Genomic DNA, 16413 nt, shown 5'->3' on the forward strand with positions numbered 1-16413 from the left:
GAAACTAATATATGAGTTACAGGTGGGTAGCCGTGTTGGTCTGCCATAGTCAAAACAAAATAAAATAAAAAATTCTTTCCAGTAGCCCCTTAGAGACCAACTAAGTTTGTTCTTGGTATGAGCTTTCGTGTGCATGCACACTTCATCAGATACACTGAAACGGAAGTCACCAGACCCTAATATATGAGATAGACTCATGACATGCAAAGCGAGATATGTCAAGCCTTTATTTGTTATAATTGTGATGGTTATGGCGTACAGCTGGTGAGAACCCCAAATTAACCATCTCAACTTTGGGGTTTTCATCAGCTGTACGCCATAACCATCACAATTATAACAAACAAAGGCTTGGCATATCTCGCTTTGCATGTCATGAGTCTATCTCGTATATTAAACTCCAGTAGCTTATGAAAACAATTGCTTACATAAATGGACTTTTCCATGATATTCTGATTTTTCGAATTTCACCTGTAAGCATGGAACGTATCTGCTGCTGTTTCTGCCAATCCTGCCAACAGTGGTTCATTGCAGGCGGAAGCTGCTTGGAAGGTCAGACTTTGCTACCTGGGTCTGTACTAAGAGGCAGACAAGGTGGTCTCTGGTTTCTTCAGCATCCTCAGCTTTTGTAGCTGGAGTCAGTCCGGGCCCTGCCCTCCCCAGCCAGGTGCCTGCTTCTGAATACCAGTTCACAGGGGAGAAAACAAATTGGATGTTTGGCACGGTGGGGAACGGTTGTTTCTGTGCCTCGATGCTGGGTTGGACAAAATGAATATTTGCGTCAGCCATCGGCCATAGCAATAAAACAACAATACGATATACAAAGAATAGAAATAAAAAAGTCAATTATATAAGATACATTTTAGGGTTTTGAAACAATAGTCAAATAAAAGGTAAAAGGACCCCTGACTCTGGGGTTGCGGCGCTCATCTCGCTTTCCTGGCCGAGGGAGCCGGCGTACAGCTTCCGCGTCATGTGGCCAGCATGACTAAGCCGCTTCTGGCGAACCAGAGCAGTGCACGGAAACACCATTTACCTTCCCGCCAGAGCGGTGCCTATTTATCTACTTGCAGTTTTGGACGTGCTTTCGAACTGCTAGGTTGGCAGGAGCTGGGACCGAGCAACGGGAGCTCACCCTATTGGGGGGATTCGAACCGCCGACCTTCTGATCGGCAAGCCCTAGGCTCTGTGGTTTAACCCACAAGTGCCACCTGCGTCCCTATAAAATACATTTTAGGGTTTTGAATCAATAGTCAAATAGTGGACGTTATTTTGATTGCCCCAGCTAAAAACCTTGCCTCCTTTGCTGTCACCTGCTCATCTTGATCTGCCAAGAGAAAGGACACTGGGGCAGTGGAGTGGCTGGGCGACCTGGGACGGACAATAAAAGAAGGGCGATAATCTCATTTCTCAAGTCTTTATAAAGAGGGCAAGCCAGAAGGGCATGTGTCACAGATTCGGTACTGCCATCTCCACCGGGACATAAGCGTTTGTCGTGTGGAATCTGTTGGAATCGTCCCTCAAGTACAGCCGAGGGCAAGACATTCAATCTTGTGAGAGTAAAAGTGCGTCTATGTTTTAGAATTGCTAGATTATGCAGACAGGGTGCCAGAGAGTCTAAATGGGAAGGTGGAAACTAGTCACACCACGGGCAAAATTTCCTTATTGTGGCCAAGTTGTTCTGGCGCTCGATATCATTGAGGCCCTGACAAATTAGACTGTTTGCTTTACTATAACCCAAAGTGAGTAGCTGTTGTGGTGGTGATAAGCCACAAGAGTGAAGTTTTTGATAAGACAATTTTAGTCCAGGAGCTCTTGTGACAATCTCGCAGCACTAGGGATATTAGACCGGGGGGGATTTGAGTTTAGGCGAAGCCAAGAGTTAAGTGTCCTAATCCAGATCTGTAATTCTACCGAGGGAAGATTAGCCTCTTGGACAGAGTTGGCAGGGACCCCGACGGTCATCCAGTCCAACCCCCTGCAGTGCAGGAATATGCAGCTCGAACCTGCAACCTTGGCGTTACCTTTTACCAGCGGAGCGAGCTTTGGTCTGACTGGGTAGGGAATCTTCCTGTGTTTCGCTGTGAGCAGCCGTCCTTTCCTTGGCATGTAATTGACGAGGCTCTCAGCCGGTTGCTGACTAACGAGTGGAAAGGGATTGCCGCTGCATCTCCGGCCTCCTTCCTTGGCAGCATCAATCACCTGTCGGCGCTTCCTCTCGCCGATGTGCAGCTGCAGACATTCCAGCTGTTCGGCGTTCGCCACCAGCTGGTGGGCTGGGGAAGGAAGATGCTCCAGGATTCTGGGAGACGAGCAAGCTCCGCTTTAACTTGCTTCATTTTTAGAAGGGAGACTTCCTGGACTTAAAAGGGTCGGCTTTAGTCCAGGAATATCTTCCCAATAGGGCCGGCCCACCCATGAGGCAAGGTGAGGCAACCGCCTCAGGGGGCAGGGCTCACAGGGGCAGCCGATCCCAACGTAAATCTTTATTCATCATTATTATTTATTTGGTTTTTCAAATCACAGTTTTACAATCATATATGGTGCTGGAGGAGACTCTTGAGAGTCCCATGGACTGCGAGAAGATCAAACCGATCCATTCTGAAGGAAATCAGCCCCGAGTGCTCACTAGAAGGACAGATCCTGAAGCTGAGGCTCCAGTACTTTGGCCACCTTATGAGAAGAGAAGACTCCCTGGAAAAGACCCTGATGTTGGGAAAGATGGAGGGCACAAGGAGAAGGGGACGAAAACACCAAAAGACACACACTGGAACGTGGATGGTTTAATTTTATTCCCTCCGGCACTTATGATCTTTAAGCTTAAAGGCTCAAAGAGTCTAAAAAGTAAAAATACAAACCAAACCAAACTCAACAACACATGTAAAAGAATAAACTTAAAGATGACCTCAAAATCGTTCCAGATTATACCCCAAAATGAACTTAATTCACATTCTGTTCACCTAGAAATTCTGGGAACTGCTTCCAGTTGCAGCTCAGAGATTTCTGAACTAAGTCAGTGTATCTGAGTAAGTGCTGCCAAGCTGCAGGGCTGAATAAATCTTTGCTCCCGCCCTGCAGTGTTTAGGACAGGGGTCAGCAAACTTTTTCGGCAGGAGGCCGGTCCACTGTCTCTCAGACTTTGTGCTGGGCCGGACTATATTTTGAAGGGGGGGGGGAAATGAACAAATTCCTATTCCCCACAAATAACCCAGAGATGCATTTGAAATAAAAGGACACATTCTACTCATGTCTAAACAAGCTGATTCCTGGACCTTCCATGGGCTGGATTTAGAAGGTGATTGGGCTGGATCCGGCCCCCGGGCCTTAGTTTGCCTACCCATGGTTTAGGAAGAGGAAGACGTTGGTTGCTTTTGTGTGTGTGTGTGTGACAACTTCTTAGCCCAAATTGCCACGAGAGCTTCCCCAATCCACCTGCGTGTCCGCTGTTGGAATCAGGATGCTAAGATAGGGAGTCTTTCAGCTTGATGACCCTGCAAAACAAACCTTCTGCTTTGGAGAAGGCTGGATTCAGACCCACCTTCCATCTGTTCTCTTAATGTATTTTTGCTGTCTGCTGGCACTCAGCCAGCAGCACATGGGCTCAGTCCCCATAAGGGATGAACTCACACTGTGTTCTGTAACTACAAGCCAAAGTCTGCCTTCAGGGATCATACTGTGAACTGAATGTGAGTAAACTTCTTCTTACTTTTAAGGAAAGACTCTTGTGTCTTTATTCTTTTAAGGGGGGATTAAAGGGGACATCAGGAATAATCCATCTGGGCAAGTCAGTTTGGATTACTTAACTAAAGAGATTCAAATGAATCTGCAAACTAGCTTCCTGCTGTACTGAGGGGGATCTGCTCTGCTCCATGACTCACAAACGTGAGTGAAGGAAGGATAATTCTTAATCAATATATCCTTTCCTACTATCCTTAACATTCCCACATGAGGTGGTGGAGGAGGACGGACCATTTGAACCAGGAACAACACCCTCCCCCCAAGCATTACCAAGCCGAACCCCAAAAGACCACAAGATGCTTTCGTGCCACACAGCATGGAGGAGTCCAAGTGGAGGCCACCAAAATCAACCACCATCTCCTAATGTTCCCTTGCCAACACCAAAAGCATTCTGAAAGCTGGCAGGCCGGGCTCTCAGATGTTCCCTTCGTCGAGCATTTGGTTGAGCCCTTCGCAGATCCTCTGCAGGTGCGTGCGGTAGGGCTCGGAAGACCCGTAGAGGGCCGAGAGGAACTCGTAGTCCGCAAAGTGGTTGAAGACGTGGTTGATGCGCGAGTGGGACTTGGCCGTCAGGTGGGTGTTGACCGCCTGGTGGAGCAACTCGGAGCACTCCTTGAGCATGTTGGACAGGACCCGCCGGTCGAAGGTGAAGTCTATCTGGTAGAAGCTGACGGCGGTCATGGCCAAAGTGTGCAGCTTCTTCCGGAAGCGATCCATGAGGGCCAGCTCGTCCGCGTTGAACTGTCCATTGCGGTAGAGGACACCCAGCTTCATGACCACCTTGATCAGGTTCTTGATGATCTTCTGGGCTTCCTTGCGGTTCCTCGTGTACTCCTTGGTGACCCGGTACAGTTCGTCCAGGATGTCGCTGCTGGTGTCGTCAATGAAGATGCTGGCCATGTTTTTTGGATGCCATCTTACTCAGAAGCTTCTCTGAGCTTGCAGAGCCAGATTCTTGGTGCTGAAGGTGTCCATCTTTTCTGGAAAAGGCAAGAGCACACAGACATGATAGTAACAACAACAACAACAACAACAACAACAACAACAACTTATTATTAGGTAAACAGTGTTTCCGTGTGCTGCTCTGGTTCGCCAGAAGCAGCTTAGGCATCCTGGCCACATGACCCGGAAGCTGTACTGGCCTTGGCCAGTAAAGCGAGATGAGCGCCGCAACCCCAGAGTTGCCCGTGACTGGACCTAACGGTCAGAACTGTTCTTGTTTCTCTGCTTCTCGGCATCCCCCCATGGCAGGGGTAGAATTACCTGAATCCTGACAGTGGAGTGTTGTGGAGCCCAAATTCCCCCAAAGTTATCACCGTACCAGGTAAACCCGAATTTCCTGAAGGGAAAGCGTCAAGAGACTGATGTTGCTTGAGGATACCACCATGCGTTCTACACAAATGGTATCTTGATGTTGGCTGTCTTGAAGGACAATGGAGTCAAACCGCTGGAGAATCACAACATCTGCTGAGGCTGCGGAGACCGGTAACTCCTAACTGCTGCCCCCCCCCTGTGTTGCTTTTGCTGCGTTAGCAGCACCGAGGGCGCAAGCCTGGGCTGTGTGTCTGGAGGTCCTGGGCTGCCCAGATGACAAGACGCCGCTCTCGGCTTCGCCAGTGTGGTCCAAAGAAAAGCAGAGCAAGAAGTTTGGCACCAGCTTGGCACCAGCTGTACGCCGGCTCCCTCGGCCAATAAAGCGAGATGAGCGCAGCAACCCCAGAGTCGTCTGCGACCAGACCTGACGGTCAGGGGTCCCTTTACCTTTACCTAACAACAACTACAACTTGCAGGGGGCTGGACTAGATGACTCTCAGGGTGCCTTCCATCTTGACAATTCTATGACTCTAGCTTCCTTTCGGAAGCCGCACTCGGCCAACATCTCTGTTTTTGGGCTCCATTACCGGAGCGACGGCTGGCTCCTGTCGCTTGCAACCAGAGACCCTGCTGTACATTGCCATCTCTCTTGCCAAGGGGATAAATCTTTCATACAGCCGTACAAAGAGGACCTGAATAATTTACGGATCAGCTTGTGGAAGAGAGATGGCGGGAAGGAGGGATAGGAGCAGACTGGAAAGACAAGAAAGGAGGCCTCAATGTTGTCTTCTGCGGTGACCACCTCCATCCGTACTGTTGCCAAACCCAGATGCGTGTGGTTTTTCCCGAGGAATGAGGGCTGACTCAGCTTCGAATGAACGAGTTTGCTGAATTCGTTCAAAGATCTCTGGACCTCCCCTTGAAAGCAGCCCCAGCGGAACCGAACATGAATTACCGTATCTTTCGCCCCATAAGACGCACCTAGTTTTTAGAGGAAGAAAGGGGGGAAAGCCTGTTTTTTTTGAGGATCAGCTGAAAGTGGTGCAGCTTTTTTTGCAAAGGGAAAAGCCCTGCTTTTTGAGGACCAGCTGAAAGTGGTGCAGCTTTTTTTGCAAAGGGAAAAGCCCTGTTTTTTTGAGGACCAGCTGAAAGTGGTGCAGCTTTTTTTGCAAAGAGGAAAAGCCCCGTTTTATGGGGTCCAACTCACAGTTCTGCAGCTTCTAGCCCTACAGCCATTTCTACAGTTTCCAGACAGATAATCTAATCAGCCAGTCACATGTCGCTGGGGAAACAAACAGCCTCCCTCTGCATTCAACAATGGAGGCCTGGGCAAAGAGGCGGGGCTGGAAAGGGAGCCTTAACTCTCTCCCTTGCTGAACAGCTGTTCAGCGGCTTCCTTTCAACACCCCCCTTATCTCTTTGTAAAACAAAGAGCACGATCTGCTTTCGGCCCCTGGGCAATTCGGCTCCAGGGACCATGCATTCGCTCCATAAGACGCACAGACATCTCCCCTTACTTTTCAGGAGGAAAAAAGTGCGTCTTATGGAGCGAAAAATATGGTAAGTTCGTTTTTTTGGGGGGGGGGCGGGGTAGGACTAGAGCTGTGTATGTATCCAGTATTGAAGACCCAATTTGATGGGCCTCCTTTTCAGTTGAGGCGAGTCTGCTCTACAGACTGTGTTGCAAAGGAACATCTGAGCCCAGCTGGAATTTGCCACCAGTCAGCTAATCGGCACCGACTACAAGCTCTGCTCCCTGCAGGGATCAGCTGCGCTACGGAATCTTGTATTGCAGCCGATCCCAGCAGGCTTGAAGTCAGGGACGATCCCTGATGGGTGGGCACTGCCTTCAGATTCTGCTTTGGCTACTCCATCCATCCATCAACCTTTTATTGGCATCAAACAAACATACATACATACAAAACATACTGGGATCAGTAGCCAAAGCTACTGGGCTTTGAGTCAGCACCGATCAGCTGATAGGCACCGACTTTGAGTGCTGTTGTTTGCTGGGATCGGCTGTGCTTATAGAGTTTCCCCATGGAGGATTCCCATATGGTGTTTCCTGCTTGGCAGGGGGTTGGACTGGATGGCCCTTGTGGTCTCTTCCAACTCTATGATTCTATGATTCTGTAGCACTCAGCAGATTTTGGCTGAACGTTAAGAAGCGCTTTTCCAATGACAAGAGCAACTGGCTCCTTACCTCTCTCGCCCTGACCTAGCCACTGTGATCCACGCGACGGTCACCTCCTAGGCTTGATTATTGTAACTCACTCTTCATGGGGCTGCCCTTGAGACTGACCCAGAAACTCCAGCGGGTGCAGAATGCCGCAGCGAGACTCCTTACGGGGTCCTTGCCGTGGGATCACATTCACCCGGTGCTATACCAGCTGCACAGGCTCCCGGTGGAGTACAGGATCAGGTTTAAGGTGCTGGTTTTAACCTTTAAAGTCCTATACGGTCTAGGACCCTCGGACCTACGGGACTGCCTCTCCTGGTATGTCCCACGGAGGACCTTACGGTCTTCAAATAATAACTTCTTGGAGAACCCAGGGAGGTTAGACTGGCCTTGACCAGAGCCAGGGCTTTTTTGGGTGTGGCCCCGATCTGGTGGAACGCTCTGCCACAAGAGACCAGGGCCCTGCAGGACTTGACATCTTTCTGCAGGGCCTGCAAGATGGAACTGTTCCACCAGGCCTTTGGCCAAGGCACATTCTGACCCCCCTCTCTCCTTCCGTAATCTTCATAGAACTCTAACCTGATGTTTGCCATTAATTTCGTTCTGCATTGATTCTAGAACGTATTTTAATTAATTGACTGTGCGATTTTCTGTACACTGTGCTATTTTTACCTGTTGTTAGCCACTCTGAGCCCGGCTTTGGCCGGGGAGGGTGGGATACAAATAAATTATTATTATTATTATTATTATTATTATATTATTATTATTATTATTAGATTGATACCCGCTTTATCACTACCCGAAGGAGTCTCAAAGTGGCTCACATTCTCCTTTCCCTTCCTCCCCCACAACAAACACTCTGGGAGGTGAGTGGGGCTGAGAGACTTCAGAGAGGTGTGACTAGCCCAAGGTCACCCAGCAGCTGCATGTGGAGGAGGGGAGACGCGAACCCGGTTCACCAGATTACGAGTTTACCCCTCTTAACCACTACACCACACTGGCTCTTATTATTAAGAGCTGTTCAACAACGGAACAGGCTTCCTTGCGAGGTGATTGGCCTCTGGGGCAGCCTACCTGCCAGGGATGTTGTGGTTGCGCTGGAGGCCCTGCCGCTAGTAGGGGGAGTTGGACTAGCGGATCTCTCAAGCCCCATTCACTTCTACGATTCCAAACCGATTGTGGGAACGAACCCGTGCGCTGCTGGCAAAGTTGAGCTTTCCGGGAAACCCGTTTCGGATTGCAAGTGCAGGCTGACAAATGAAGGAGGAGGGCCGTGCTCTGGAGCGGCATAAATATTCCTGCTAATGAGCCAATTAGTTACACCAAGCGAGGGAAATATTAGGCGCCGTAACAGATTGGGCCATAAATCACCTCGGCAAAGCAGCGCCCGTGGCAGCCTCCTTGAGCCCTGGTGTTTGTTTTCCAAGTCGGTTTGGCGATCTGAATGGAGTTGGGTTTTGACCCCCGAATCCTCACCCCAAGGACCTCTCTGCCCCCAAACCTGAGTGGAGAATAAAGTGCGCCGGTTAATAAATTAAACGCACACTTTCTTGCACCCAGGGGTCGCGATTTGGAAGTCCTCTTTTGCCATGGGGAGGGCCAGGAAGGCGAGTTAAAGGTGAACGCCTCACAAGTTTGCATCGCCATTTGCTGAAGCTTAACCCCTGAACCCCTTTTCCTGTGCAGCCAGGAAAACAGGTGACGCAATTAAAGGGGGAATTTCTTCTGAGCACAGGAATATCGGCAGGAAGCTGCAGGATATGCGCTGACTGGAAATGAAGCAGCGCGAAGGCCCCAAATCTCTTGCAGGAGCAAGAAGCACCGAAAGTGGGAACGGGACTGCCTGCTCCCAAAGCACAAAACCGTCACGAATTTGCAATAAAATAGACCTCTGGAGGAGTATGGACGCTTAACCTGAAGCAGGGGCGTAGCAAGGGGGGGCGTAGGGGGCGGTCCCCCCCACCTTCCATAATGGAGAGAGTGACAAATTATCAAGGAACAATTACTGCCCTACTAGGGCGGTTCATAAAAAAAAACTTTTTTTAAATGCCTGCTCCGAAGGTCTTATCTTATTATACTAGGGATTATATAGCTATATATGAAATTTCAAGCATATCGGTTAATATCTTGACCCTCCTCCACCAAAATAGCTGTTTTCCTATGTTGTGAAGGCTGAAATTTCGTTCAGTGGAGCAACTTACCGTTCCCAACCCTAACCCTGTGGAAAGCCAACTAATTAGACTTTAATTTGATTTTGAGATGTTTTTAGGAGGTAATTTAATGATTGTTAGATTTTTTACCAATGTTATGTATCTGATGTTAGCCACCCTGAGCCCGACTTCGGCCGGGGAGGGCGGGATATAAATAAAAGTTTTTTTATTATCATTACTTGTTATTATTCCTTTGTAAGAAAATATGAAATAACGTAAAAGCATTTTTGCAGGGGGGGGGAATCAATGGGGGGGGTTGACAAGAAATTTTCCGTACCGGTAACACCTGACCTTCCTACACCTCTGGAGGGGGGTGACAATTTCTTTTTTGCCCCCGGGTACCAACTTACCTTGCTACGCCACTGACCTGAAGCACTGAAACTGTGAAGCTTGTTGCAACTGGGTGCTGCACGTTCTTTAAATAGAATCCTAGAATCACAGAACTGTAGAGTTGAAAGGGACCCCAAAGAGTCATCTAGTTGAGCCCCCTTGGAAGGCAGGAATCTCAACCAAAGCATCCATGACAGATGGCCATTCAACCTCTGCTTGAAGACCTCCAACGGATGAAGCCCCCCTCATCTCCCTCTGTTGAACTGCTCCTACTGTCAGAAAGTTCTTCCTGACGTTGAGTCGGAATCTCCTTTCTTGTAAGCCACGAGTTCGAGTCCTACCCTCCAGAGCAGGAGGGCAAGTAATCTTGTTATATTGATAATATTGAAATGTGGCCTTTCAGTACGTTATTCTTTCTGCTTCGCTGTTTAAAGACTCTCTCAAGGCAAATCTTAAAAAAAATGTAGCACAAACACGGACAACTGGGAAACGCTGGCCTGCGAGCGCTCCAGTTGGAGAACAGACTTTACCAAATACAGGTGGGTAGCTGTGTTGGTCTGCCATAGTCGAAACAAAATAGAAAATTCTTTCCAGTAGCACCTTAGAGACCAACTGAGTTTGTTCTTGGTATGAGCTTTCGTGTGCATGCACACTTCTTCAGATACAGACTTCTTCAGACTTCCGATTCAGTGTATCTGAAGAAGTGTGCATGCACACGAAAGCTCATACCAAGAACAAACTCAGTTGGTCTCTAAGGTGCTACTGGAAAGAATTTTCTATTTTGTTTAGCCTTTACGAAAGGGAGAAACGAGTTAAGAGGAAGGCATGCTTGGCAAACCTTAACCGTGATCAACTCCCGCCTGGAAACCTATGTCCCCACTGTGGAAGGACGTGTGGATTCAGAATTGGTCTCCATAGTCTCATTGTTAAAACTGTATTTATGGAAGAAGAAGAAGAAGAGTTTGGATTTGATATCCCGCTTTATCACGACCCGAAGGAGTCCCAAAGCGGCTCACATTCTCCTTTCCCTTCGTCCCCCACAACAAACACTCTGAGTGAGGCTGAGAGAAGTGTGACTAGCCCAAGGTCACCCAGCAGCTGCATGTGGAAGAGCGGAGACGCGAACCCGGTTCACCAGATTACGAGTCCACCCCTCTTAACCGCTACACCACACTGGAAGATAATCTCTTACTCGGCTATGAGGACTCACCAAGAGAAGAAGATTGAAATGTGGCTTTTTGTAACTCACCAAGAATGCCTCTGTATTTCTCTTAGAACAGCAACGGGGCCCACCTGACAGGAGCCGGAACTGAGTTCCAGTGAGTTCTGGCTGGGGAAAAAAAGCCCTGGCTGTTATTATGAATTGTTTACTTTGCTATTGTTCTGCTACTTATGACATATTTTGGGGGTAGCATCTGATGGAAAAGCATCTCTGTTCCTTTGGTGTAAGCCGCTCTGAGCATGATTTTGTGTGTCAAAAGGCTTCATACAAATAAAGTGAATGAATGAATGAATGAATGAATGGAACTGGGACTTGATTCAGAGCAAACACACCTTTTCTCCCGAGTAGGCATGCACAGGCTTGAGACAACTGAAGCCTCTCCACCCAACGTAATTTCAGGGACAAGTTTTTAGAAAGGACAACCTGAGGCGATTATTTGCTCGGAAGAGGAATCACAGAACTTGGTTGCTAAACAGTGACTCATACTTTTGGGTTACCTTAACTTGATGCTGGGAGGATTAAAACGGCGAACGCAAAACACAGTGTTTACTTTTGATTTTGGCGATTATGACCACAATTATGATCTCAGCCCTGGCAAAAGCAGAACCTGCAAAATCCTTAGCAACCGCCGTTAAACTCAGGGCCGCAACAGCGTGCTGAGTTTTAAATTGTGAGATTTTCTAAATTCCAACCGAGGAGGGTAATCCTGTCTGTTCCACGCTGTTCTTAACGTTTAAATTTTGTGTACAAATTGCAGTAGCTGGTTTTCTGGCGATTTTTATGCACTCAGTTGCATTTATATACATGTTTGTATTCTGCACTCAAATTACAAGCGGCCACGTGACTCCCTCCAAATTTGTTTTAAAAGAAACAAACACAAGTGTTTGCGTACAGCATTTTGAATGTTCTTCTCCTTTGCTGCCCGCCCACATAAATCCTTCCTATGCTTCCTAATTTTTGCAGCAAATATGTAACTCTGGAGCGGAAAACTCATGTTCAGAGTCACTGTCCTTGCATTGTGTCTTTTTTAGCCCAACCCCCCCAATCAGGGGGTAAAAACACTTTGTACGTCCTCAGAGGCGCCGTGTCCACGCATCAGCAGAAGCTTGTTCCTTTCAGAAACATACGTATGGATCTTAGGTCCCTTTTATATACAGTATACTGCTTCGATCAGCCGAAAAATTGGCACAAGTGCCACATAATCCTTTGGAACTCCCTGCCTATTGAGATGAAGCAGGCGCCTTCTCCATAAAAGAAATCATTTTTGTTTAGTCAAGCCCCCACCACCCCCAATGCTTAGAAATCTGAGGTAATTTCAATGCTTAGAAATCTGAGGTAATTTCAATGCTTAGAAATCTGAGGTAATTTCAATGCTTAGAAAGCTGAGGTAATTTCTTCAATGCTTAGAAAGCTGAGGTAATTTCAATTTTGTTTCTTTTAAATTAGGGTTGTGCTTTTAAAAATTATTATTATACACTTCTATCTTTTTGCAGATGACACAATCTTGATGGCAGAAAGTGAGGAGGAACCGTTTAATGAGGGTGAAAGAGGAGAGCGCAAAATATGGTCTGAAGCTCAACATCAAAACAACTAAGATCATGGCCACTGGTCCCATCACCTCCTGGCAAATAGAAGGGGAAGAAGAAGGAGGAGGAGGAGGAGGAGGAGGAGGAGGAGAAGAAGAAGAAGAAGAAGAAGAGTTTGGATTTGATATCCCGCTTTATCATTACTGGAAGGAGTCTCAAAGCGGCTAACGTTCTCCTTTCCCTTCCTCTCCCAGAAGAAATGGAGGCAGTGAGAGATTTTACTTTCTTGGGCTCCATGATCACTACAGATGGTGACAGCAGTCACAAAATTAAAAGACGCCTGCTTCTTGGGAGGAAAGCAATGACAAACCTAGACAGCATCTTAAAAAGCAGAGACATCACCTTGCCGACAAAGGTCCGTATAGTTAAAGATATGGTTTTCCCAGTAGTAATGTACGGAAGTGAGAGCTGGACCATCAAGAAGGCTGATCGCCGAAGAATGGATGCTTTTGAATTATGGTGCTGGAGGAGACTCTTGAGAGTCCCATGGACTGCAAGAAGATCAAACCAATCCATTCTCAAGGAAATCAGCCCTGAGTGCTCACTAGAAGGACAGATCCTGAAGTTGAGGCTCCAGTACTTTGGCCACCTCATGAGAAGAGAAGACTCCCTGGAAAAGACCCTGATGCTGGGAAAGATGGAGGGCACAAGGAGAAGGGGACGACAGAGGACCAGATGGTGGGACAGTGTTCTCGGAGCTACTAACATGAGTCTGACCAAACTGCAGGAGGCAGTGGAAGACAGGAGTGCCTGTCGTGCTCTGGTCCATGGGGTCACGAAGAGTTGGACACGACTAAACAGCAACAACATCTTTTTGTAAACTGCTTTGAGGCTTCCCCCTCCCCCTACTGTCAAAAGGTGTATAACTTTTTATGAAACAAATGAAAATAAATAAATTTAAAAGCAATTAACAACTTAACTGCCATGTTCATTTAGAAGCCCTCTGGTCTAATACCAGCTGCTGGTGGTTGGCTGTGGTTTCTCGATAACCACTTCATGAGGTTGGGCCCTGGCACTAAGTATATAGCCTTGGCTCCCATGGCACCCTGGAAGTCACTCTGCACATCCTCAGATGCACCCTTCTTTGTCCTCCTCCATCCTCTTACAACTTCCCTTTGAGATCCTTCATGGGCAAAACCTTAGGGCTGGATACTGTAAGTGACTCTCAATCTCCCCCCCCCCCCATGGACCGCTTGGAAATTGCTAAGGGTCTTTGCAGACCACTTCAAGATTTTTCTGCCTGTTGCAGCAGCAACGGCGATTCCATAGAATTCAAAATGCATTGCGATGAAAAGCTACATGGGAAATGAAACAAACAATAAAAGCCACAATTAAAAATCCCACCCTCAACCGCAAATCCGCAGGAATGCCACGGAACCACACTTTAGGAACCCCGAAGCTGAACTTTCGGGGTTCTTTCCAGCTCTCCGATTGCAACTTGAAAATGTTTCTGCCCCTCTTCTTAGAAACCCCCAGCTTCCATTTGCTCCTGGCCAGCACGATGGAAACCTGCCTGTTCGCTTCAAGGGCCAGAATCCGCCCCGAATGATATTATCCTTCCTTCCCAGCCCCAGCAGAACCACTAAAGTGTTTCTGGGGATAGCAGCTCAGTCAGGAGAGCAGGTGACTCCTAATCTCAGGGTGGCGGGTTCGAGCCCTGCATCGGGCAAAGCAGATCCCTGGGTTGGGCTAGATGACCCTTGGGGTCCCTTCCAACTCTAAAATCTGATGATTCTTTGAAATGCCAGGTTATTGTTCGTATTTATGCCTGGAGACAGCGGGGTTAGACCTCGTGGCCATAGCAGAAGTTAGATGGCTGTCTGTCATGGATGCTTTGGCGGAGATTCCTGCATTACAGCGGGTTGGACTGGATGACCCTCGGGGTCCCTTCCAGCTCTACAATTCTATTATCTTCTCTACTCTTTCCCTTTTGTTCTTCTCTTCTTTCCCCCCTCCCTTCTCTCTTTCCTCTCTCTCTCCCCCTCCCTCCCTCCCTTCTCTCTTCCTCCTTCCTTCCTTTCTTCTCCCTCCTTTCCAAAATATCTTACAGAAAGCAGAGCCGTGACCACCAGCAAACCACCCCAAAACCACCGCACAGCCACATTTTTCCTGGCTTACAGCCTCCCGTCTTGGCAACTAGACAAGAAGGAAGTGTTCTTAGCCCAGCCACTCCAAGTCTGTCCAGCCGCCAGCCCTTCGGGTTTCGTGGGAACACGGCTGTCCCGGGGCGCGCGCGAACGCTTCTTCCTCCTCTTACCCTGGTCTGCTCCTTCCACATGAGCCGCGGACCCAGCCGGGTCTTCTCCTCCAAACGGGTCCCCTAGCAAGACCCCGCTGTCTGCAAAGACCGCCTCTTCTCAAAGATCCGCTTGAGAAAAAGGCAGATTCTTTGGGGTTTGTTTGTTTGTTGTAAAAAAAAGGATGTTGCAGATACCCTTAATTTAAAGACAATGTCTCAACTTGGCCAAGGTTCGCTTCTGCTGGCCGCGATCTCCCTCTCCCTCTCTCTCTCTCTCTCTCTCTCCCCGCATCCGGAGTCCAAGGTTGAAACTTGATGCTTTTTGCAGCACAGAGGCAAGTTTCAAATTCAAAGAGGGCTGGAGGTGGGGGGGGGGAAGAGGAGAGGGGAGGGTGACAGGCCAGGCAGCCAACCATTGCGCAGGGCTACCTACGAAACAGCCAATGGGGAAGCCAGGAGAAAGAGGAGGGCGCGAAGCAGGGGTGGGGGCGAGGAGAAAAAGGGTGCGAGGAAGCGCATTCCTTTATCAGTCCCTGCGCAGCCTCTGAGAAGTGGGAGGGATGTGGGTCTAAGTAAGGGAGACCCGTCCCGTCCCCCCCACCTCAAGGCAGACAAGGCACAATGCCAGAAGCCCGTCTTGAGCCACCTGGGCCGGGCAGGGGGGGGGTGCGCACTCCCTTCCTTTCCATTCCTCTTTCCCCCACTTTCTCTGGATGCAAAATTGGCTCGCAGAACGCAGCGTGGGAGGTGAACCCTCCAGGTTCTGCATCCCAGGACATGTCTTCATTTTCATGAGTCGTCAAAGCGACCCATAGTTAAAAGAAGTTGTTGTTGTTGCTGTTGTTTAGTCGTTTAGTCGTGTCCGACTCTTCGTGACCCCATGGACCAGAGCACGCCAGGCACGCCTATCCTCCACTGCCTCCCGCAGTCTGGCCAAACTCATGCCAGTAGCTTCGAGAATACTGTCCAACCATCTCATCCTTTGTCGTCCCCTTCTCCTTGTGCCCTCCATCTTTCCCAACATCAGGGTCTTTTCTAGGGAGTCTTCTCTTCTCATGAGGTGGCCAAAGTACTGGAGCCTCAACTTCAGGATCTGTCCTTCTAGTGAGCACTCAGGGCTGATTTCTTTGAGAATGGATAGGTTTGATCTTCTTGCAGTCCATGGGACTCTCAAGAGTCTCCTCCAGCACCAGAATTCAAAAGCATCAATTCTTCGGCGATCAGCCTTCTTTATGGTCCAGCTCTCACTTCCGTACATTACTACTGGGAAAACCATAGCTTTAACTATACGGACCTTTGTTGGCAAGGTGATGTCTTTGCTTTTTAAGATGCTGTCTAGGTTTGTCATTGCTTTTCTCCCAAGAAGCAGGCGTCTTCTAATTTCGTGACTGCTGTCACCATCTGCAGTGATCATGGAACCCAAGAAAGTGAAATCTCTCACTGCCTCCATTTCTTCCCCTTCTATCTGCCAGGAGGTGATGGGACCAGTGGCCATGATCTTAGTTTTTTTGATGTTGAGCTTCAGACCATATTTTGCGCTTTCCTCTTTCACCCTCATTAAAAGGTTCTTCAATTCCTCCTCACTTTCTGCCATCAAG

General features: G+C 48.4%; 1 protein-coding gene across 1 annotated transcript; it reads right to left on the reverse strand.

Moving 5' to 3' along the window:
* Positions 1-4042: 4042 nt before the first annotated feature.
* TNFAIP8L1 (TNF alpha induced protein 8 like 1) lies at positions 4043-4713 on the reverse strand. Its single transcript, XM_033136560.1, is given in 1 exon segment — positions 4043-4713. A coding segment is annotated over 1 exon segment (561 nt). The 5' UTR covers positions 4711-4713; the 3' UTR covers positions 4043-4149.
* Between the last annotated feature and the right edge of the window lie 11700 nt (positions 4714-16413).

This window comes from Lacerta agilis, chromosome 18 (assembly GCF_009819535.1).
Source record: "Lacerta agilis isolate rLacAgi1 chromosome 18, rLacAgi1.pri, whole genome shotgun sequence".
NCBI lineage: Eukaryota > Metazoa > Chordata > Lepidosauria > Squamata > Lacertidae > Lacerta > Lacerta agilis.